Below are 8249 nucleotides of genomic sequence, written 5' to 3' on the forward strand. Positions count from 1 at the left end.
TATGCAGGGGCTGCCGCCCCTTGACCCCGCTTTTTTTTTTTTTTAATTTTTTCAACTTTCAAGATCTAGCACCTTCTAGTTTTACGTACTTACGAAATTACAATTATAAAACCTAAATTTAAACTGCCTTACAGCAGGCGGCCTTACGGCAAACTTCAATCTTCTTACTAAATTACGTTAACTAGTCAATGGAAACAAAAACAATACATTTCAAATATTTATTAAAGTGTGAAACAAGCACTAAATTTAGTCCTTACATCGAAACGCCCGAAAAAAGCAAAGTATGACTAACATCATTATCAAATAGAAAATATCCAATTTTCAATTTCCACTTCTAAACGACCAACAAAATTCATGAAAAGACTTAAAAACTATAAATTACATCATTATCACAAAAAAAATTAAATATTTTAAAATTCTACATCCAATTAATTGAAAGCACTTACAATATTGCTAGATGTGCATCACTTCTTAGTAGATGGATACGAAATTGCGCTGCTAATTCCGAATAAATAATCTTTTATGTCGAAAGTAGCATCATCAATTTTATACATTTTTACCACTGCGACCAATCGCTCACCGAGTTCTATTTGTTTCTTACTTTGTTTATTGTCTGTTGGTATGCCAGACATCATCTTAGCAATTAAAATCTCTGCGGCATCTTGCTCCTTTTTAATGCCTTCAATAAAATTATAAATACAAGGATGATGCACACCGAACAATATCGTAATGGCATTATGCCAAGCCTCAACTGCGTTATTGGTTCTTGGGAAGAAAGCAAGAGTTTGGTGGTAAACATTCCACAAATCAATTGAAAATAGGGGCTCAACAAATCTATTACGCGCGAAGTGGCCGATCCAAGTTTTTTCAAAGTATGACAACAAATTTTTTACTCCAACATCAACAGCTGATTTACCGCTTAACTTCGCTTTAAAAAAATCTAATCCTTTCAATTCTTCATATCGTTTAACCACTTCTTCGGGTGGAACGAATGCTAATGCAGCTAAGCATCTCATGTATTGGGCAAAATTCTCATCTTCACCGTAAATACTTTGTAGACCTTGTGCTTGTATATGGCGGTATATGCACTGGCACATATGAAAAAAACATCCGTAGACCTCCACTCCAGGAAATGTTTGTGGAAGGCTTTCATGGCAGCCTGTTCAAAGTCTACCATAACGGTTTTCGGTTTCAGTCTTGGTTGTAATTCCTTAAGTTTGCGAAAGATTTCAGCGTAGGTGAAGAAATCCTTACCACTAGCCAAGACGTACACGCACGGAACATAAGTTTTATTTCGTCTGCCTAATTATCAATCACACAGATAGATACAGAAAAATGGCCTCAATTTTTTAACGTTTCTAGTTCTTACCATGAATCGTATACAATTGTTTGAATATTGTTGGAACCACATCGAACGTACCATCCATGTACCATTCATCGCAATATGATAAGAACGAAAGATTGGTATTTGTTGAGAATATGACTATTCGCTTCGTATCCGATTGATTGTCGTACAAAACAAAAAGATCGCCCTTCAAGGTCAATGCATTGTCTCCATCAATTACTAATTCAGCCAATGTTTTCGGATTTTTCGGATGAACTCCCGTTTTGTTACGAATCCTGCGTATACCACGTGTCATATTGATATTACTGGGCAGCTCTACCGAGGACACTCTGCCAATCGAACATGTGATGTTGCGTAGAATTTTTCTTGGTGGTTCAGTTGTGGAAAGTGCTCGATTGCGAATATTTTCAAGTACTTTTCGAACATTTCCTTTACGAACATCAGGTGCGTGCGAGTGATCGAGAACTTTTTTCACATTGATACCGACACTATTCATGCGCCCAGGACAGCGAGTCATGGAATATCTTTTGATAAAAATAACAAAAGAGTTCAAATCGTTAAAAATGGCTTTTGATGTGAAAATATTTCTAATTTAATTACTGTGTACATCTCCAGTAGTGGGTCTCAGTAGATTTCCCGTTTTTAGTGTATTCATATCCTTTGTGGAGAGCAACCTCACCACCTTTTTGATTACGCACAATTTCTAACGTAGACATTATCACACTTTAAAATAAATGACACAGTTTTTGTTCTTCAATGCGCGATGATAATTGTAATACTAACAGCAACAATAGTCGTAACAGTGTTGGGAGAGTTTTTTTTTCATACAAAAGAACATTTGCTTATTCCGGTGCAGTGTTCACATTTTACCGAAAAATAAAAACCAGTGAGATGATAAAATCGAGTACTTTCTCTAATCAACATTTTAGATATTTTGGTATTAGTTTTTTCTAGCTTAGTTTATTTGACCATTAGTCATTTAGTCCAGTAGTTATTTTTGTAGTTAGTTTTTTTGGTGTTATTTATTTTGGCAGTTAGTTATTTAAAATTAGTTATTTCGACCGAGTGTCGGTACATCGGTATAGACCATTCGATTTTATAGAGTGTTATTGCCGTTACCACGTTACATTTTGTCGATTGGTATAAAGCAATTAGAGTTAGTGCCGCAGAAAAGCTCTGTTTCGGGTCAGTAAAACTTCATTTTACAAGGAATGGTTTTATGATTGCGTATTTAATCTTTTTCGAAAATACACGCGCACCGTGCGGTGTTTGTACTGTAGGTCTTTAAACATAAGTGCAACATTTCAACTTTTAAGTCAAATTCGTGGGTCATGGATAAATATCATCAATCGAGATTATATTTTGCAAATAATCGATACAATATCAATGGAATGTTTTATCGATAATCGATAAATATAATCAATCGATAGTCGATTTATTAGTCGATATTTATTACATATCGATAAGACATTCGATTGATATTGACTTTTCGAAAATATCGATTGTCGATTCTAAGGAAATAATCGATTTTTTATCAATCGAACGAACTATCGAACATGCCTAGTGAAACACTAAAAATGTTACCGAATGACTTCTACCTTCGGAATTTTAAGCGTCAAAATTATGCCAACTATAAATCATGCTTAGCAAATATTTTTCAACAAAAAACGGTTTAAAATCAATTTTTCAGATAAATCTACAATGTGATAGGGGATGTCTAATCACACAAAAAAGAATGCGAAAAGAAAAACCTTTGCGTAACAGAATCGGTTGAATTGAATGGGGAGTTTCACTCTATGAATAAAAACAAATTAGTTCGGTTGACTTCATCCCACGTTTCCTTTGAAATTTTATTAAGAAAAAAAATTTGTTTAAATTATTTGCGTGTATTATGTCAAAAGAGACAACTCCTCTGTTTATCCATCCAAGAATTCGTCTTTTTTTATAGCGGAAAAGTGTCAGCCAAACAAACATATAATATTGATGTTATATCCGAATTTAATTCGAAAAGTTTTTCTTTGTTCCATATTTAAACCATTTAGCGGCATTATTGACAATCGATTTAGCGCAATTTTTCTGTTCGGAATGTGCTTCGGCAAGAGTAAAAAAAAGGAGAATTACAAGCAGGGAAAATAAATCAATTGAAGGGTAAATATTTTTTGGCACAAGTACAATTCCATGGCCATTTAAGCATACATCCATTCATACGTTGGAGGTGAATAAACTGTTTGAATGATTGTTAGAAGTTTAAGTGGCATAGCAAACTTGCGAGTGTTGCAATCAAGGTTAAAAAATGGAGTTCTGAACTTCCTTACTATCCAAATTTTTATAAAAAAAAAAAAAATGTTTGAATTTCTGTTGAATTGCAGTATCAGGCAGTTTTTATATCAGTTCAAAACGCCCCTAATGTCGGCGCCTAACATATAACAGTGCATGTGCTTGTATATAATTCCGTGAGCCCTAAGTTCTTCAAGATTATTCTTTGTTTCGTGTTCTCTGCCATGAAAAGTTGTAGAACAATTTATGAAAACAACATATTTTAAGTCGAATACCTCTGAAAATACCAAGGTAAATATAGTGTGGAGGATGTGCGGTGGCATGAAAGTTCGATACAAACGACATCTCATCCATTCGCTAAAAGCAAAAAATTCAATAGAAAGTCGAGCCATCTGTTGTGTGGGGGTAGGGTAGTCGAAACCACATGAATTTATGGTGTGCGAGACTCACCTCTAAGTGGTGAATCTCGAGCAATACTATGATTCGCGTGTGCGAGATTCCCCGACACCGTTGTGTGATAGTTAAATCATTTTGTGAAACGCAAGTAAATCGTAGTCAACCATTTAAAAAGAAGATGTCATTGGGATCGAACTTATGTGCTAGGCTGTGACTTTTATCAGATTTTTTGATGGATTTGGGTTATATTCGTCATGAGTGAGGTGTTCCAAGGTTGGTTCCTAAATTTTGGGATGACAGATGATTCCTCTGGCACTACCTAACTTCCAGCAGATTTTTTGATGGATTTGGGTTATATTCGACATGATTGAGATGTTCCAAGGTTGGTTCCTAAATTTTATGATGACAGATGATTCCTCTGGCACTACCTAACTTCCATCGGATTGTGCCACTTGTGACGCAAATTTCTTTTTGTAAAATTTTCTTTCACAAATTTTTTGGGTCAATTTTTTGTTGATAAAACTTTTGTGTACGACGCACAATGCGTCACCCTCAGCGATATCAGTTATTTTGTAAGTAAGATAAAGGATTTGCGTCACATTTACCCTTTAAGGGTTTTTTGACTGATTACATGGTACACTGTCGTGACGTTTCACATTCCATTTTGGTTTTTCTTTTATGGTGCAAATTCGGATCGTTGTCAGAACATTAGGGAACGTCAGATTGTTCGAACAGAAACGGAATGTCCAACAGAAACGGAAACACAAACGATTTTTCTTTGGCAAAGCTACATTGTCCCAAAGAAAAATCGTTTGTGTTTCCGTCTGTGGCGGACATTCCGTTTCTGTTCGAGCAATCTGACGTTCCGTATTGAAAAGTAATGCATTGACGACAAACTTGGTCGGACGATGTTTCCGTTACCCAGATTAAATTTTAGTGCAAAACAGAGTTTTTCAGTCGATTAATATTTTCACTTTCAATGATAATCTTTCGTTACAAAAGTCACTTAATTTCATGTTTGCATTTCAATTGCATGTGTAGTCATCTTGTGGACAGTTTCCGGAACATAGCAGATAGTAGCCATTTGTATAAACCGGCGTGCCAACCCGATTGTAGCCGCAAAAACGATAACCACCTCGATCTCTTAAATATTCATAATACGCTCTTCCAGCAGAATATACAGGGTTTAAGTCCAAAAACGACCGCTTCATTCGATGCAATGATTCGTCACTTCCATTGCTCTGAATTGGTTGGGTGAGTGTCAGGTCGACGGATACACAAATGATCACAAATAACAGTTTTACAGTTTTCGGCAGCATTATGATTAGAAACCTTTTTCTTTCACGATTTGATTGTTTTGACGAGTGTAATGCAACAAATAGTTCTTGATAAATGCACAATAAAGACTGGCTTCCATCAATAATGTAACGCTTCTTTTATATGCAATTAGAATTTCGTTACAGTCAATATTTGTGTCAGAAAGTTTTGTCTGATGATTCAGCATCGACACAATCAGTCGTCACGCCCAATGAAAACAGTTTCTTGAAAGAAAAGGAAAAACCCAAAACGATGTTAGCTATTTTATCACATAATCGTGAAAATGATTCAAGTGGCAGACGTCCCACATCCACTAACAACTGTCCTTAAACATTGTCCTTAATGTTCCGACTTGGTGATGTTTGAATTATAAAGTAAAGATTTTACGAAATAGATTAGGTCTATAATGCCATCGACGCTTTAAGTAGATACGCCAGGATTTTCGACGATGTGACGACTGACATTATGCAATAGGGCAGGGCCTATTTTAAGGAATTTAATTCTTAAAAATTCCATAAAATTCTGAAAAAATTCCTTAAAATTCCTAAATTCTTAAATTAAGGAATTTAAGAATTTTTAGGAATTTTTTCAGAATTTTTTGGAATTTTTAAGAATTAAATTCCTTAAAATAGGCCCTGCAATAGGGATTTAGTATTACAACCCGTTACCAGTAGAGTTATTTACATTCTGTTGGACTGATTTGGGAACGCTGATTTCAAAAGTCCTTTTGCTAGTCAATTCTTGATTCAGTTTTTTTCCCCTACTCTTATCTAGATTTTTGCAGGAATTGTTTCAAAAATCCGAAAAAAACGGCGTGAGGAGAATCTCCGATTTTGGTGATCCTCTTTTTGTTGTGTAATGAATAGATGGGAGTATAAGATGGAGTACACAGAAGTTCGATACCCACATCACTTCAAAGTGGAAACCACACCACGTCAAGTGGAAATAAACTCTTAGCGTTAATGAAAATGAGCTAACGCTGGGACGGGTAGAAAGTTGTTTGATGTAAATTTGAAATTGATGCAAAATGAATATCTTTGAATGGGAAACCTGAGCTGAAACTGAAGTGACACTGGTAGGTGCGATGTAGTAAAACCATTCATATGAATGGTGCAACGAGATAAATTCAAATTTTTTTCTTATTGGTAATGATCATTATTTGATGTTTGTTTTGTGTTAATGACGAGACAAATATTTGCGAAAGAATCTGAACAGAAGAAGCTAAACAGATCGGTAGCAGGCATGAGCGCCGACGGAGAAACCTCGGCGGCGGCTAGCCGAAAAAAATTTCTCGGCGGCGGCGAAAAAGTCGGCTTGAGCCGGCTTAAAACGGTTCGGCTGGAGGTTCCTTTTAACTTTTTTTCAAAATAAAAACGTTTAGATAAATTCATGGAAAATGAACTAGTAAGCATGAAAATGAAATTGTACGGAAAGCGAAAATGTAGGTAGATTAGGTTGTTCAAAGTGCAAGTGGAACTGGTCTTGTTACAAGCAAGTCTCTAAGTCTAAGGTTCACTAACACGTCAAGTTTTATTGCCTCAAAACTTGAACTAAATGGAAAATCATGCTCCGGTACACTCATTTAACTCATTAAGAAAATGGTTTTCGATAAGAAATCGAAAGCTCACAAAAATCAAGTAAAAATTGAAAAGAAAAAAAAATCGAGAAAATTCGCAAAGATCGATAAAGTTTTCTCAAATTTGTGAATTAACTGATTGTGCGCCTTCGGCTCGTTCCGCAAAGGTCATACTTGCCAAAACAACAAACTTAGAAGCGAGGACGTAATATACCATTCTGGAAAATTCATGAAAATTCATTAAAATTTTCAAAATTTTCTTAATTTTGGAAAAAAAAATTCAAAAAGTACTTGAGCTGCTTAGGATCAACAGGAATCTCGGTTTTCAAAATTATTTCACCCATTCACCTTTCGAAATCTTTATTTCATTTTCCAGCCGTTTCAAGCCGGCTTGAGCCGTGTTTTTTGGCACCGGCTCGGCTGCGGTTCGGCTGCGGCGCGGCTTGCTCAAAAATGGCCGGCGGCGGCTTAATCGGCAGTTTATTTTCGGCGGCGCTCATGCCTGATCGGTAGATATACAACATTTATCAATTTTTCTAATTTAAGAAAGTATTTGTTGAAAAGAGATTGTTTTTGGTAGACATAAAAAACGGGGATAACTCCTAAGCAAGACTGTCAAGACTGAAACGGCCGTAAATCTTTCATCATAAAATTTCCGGATTTCTACCATTCGGTCCGCGAGCGACATTCACAAACACAACATTAATATGCTTACCAAAACTTTATTGGTGTCACGTACGTACCATCATCATCGTTGGAATGTAAAAGACGTATAGTTCTATTCGTTTGGCAATTTCATAAGAAACTTGTTTATTCATCTATCACACAGTGGCTTATCTAACAGAAAATGATTACATTGTTGTTGGTCTTATCAGCTTGAGTGTTATCAGATATATCTTCGGTGTACACGTAATTGGATTTCAAGTCCTTGAGGATTCGAAAGACATGCAGAGTGTAACACGTTCCCGTTCTTCGAAATCTTCTTTTTAAGGAAACATTCGGTGTTGGTAACATTATGGACTCGAATCGTATTTAACCGTTTTTTCCCAACACTGCAGGCAATTCATTCCACAAACATTCCAATTTTCATAGAAATAACTGAACAATATTTTCCCCTTTTTGTGGAATGCTTTCGACTGTTAAACAGACATGCGCTCGAAATTCATTTTCGCATGAAAAAAATGAAACAATTTTATGGGTGGTAGGTATTGGTATATAGCATGAATATTGAACTAAGGAAAACTATGTCGTTACATCACGAATAGTATTAACTGTTCATTCGATGAAATTGGTTAGTACACAGGACAGTTACCCGACTGAAATTATGTTTCAATTGTA

General features: G+C 35.7%; 1 protein-coding gene across 1 annotated transcript; it reads right to left on the reverse strand.

Annotated features, from left to right (window-relative positions):
- Window positions 1-485: 485 nt before the first annotated feature.
- LOC119067752 lies at window positions 486-1842 on the reverse strand. The gene is made up of 2 exons (XM_037170877.1): window positions 1370-1842; window positions 486-1302 (listed from the first exon to the last, which is right to left on the reverse strand). Exons 1-2 carry the CDS (start codon window positions 1839-1841, stop codon window positions 1013-1015), a joined length of 762 nt encoding a protein of 253 aa, XP_037026772.1. The 5' UTR covers window position 1842; the 3' UTR covers window positions 486-1012.
- Window positions 1843-8249: the final 6407 nt, after the last annotated feature.

The sequence above is a fragment of the Bradysia coprophila genome (assembly GCF_014529535.1).
Source record: "Bradysia coprophila strain Holo2 chromosome X unlocalized genomic scaffold, BU_Bcop_v1 contig_128, whole genome shotgun sequence".
NCBI classification, from domain to species: Eukaryota; Metazoa; Arthropoda; class Insecta; order Diptera; family Sciaridae; genus Bradysia; species Bradysia coprophila.

Bases quoted from the DNA above. Each gene is read 5' to 3' on its own strand.
- LOC119067752 (XM_037170877.1), bottom strand. From the start codon at position 1,841: ATGAATAGTGTCGGTATCAATGTGAAAAAAGTTCTCGATCACTCGCAC. The intron at 1,303-1,369 runs GTAAGAACTAGA...ATTGATAATTAG, and splicing joins ACAATTGTATACGATTCATG to GCAGACGAAATAAAACTTAT.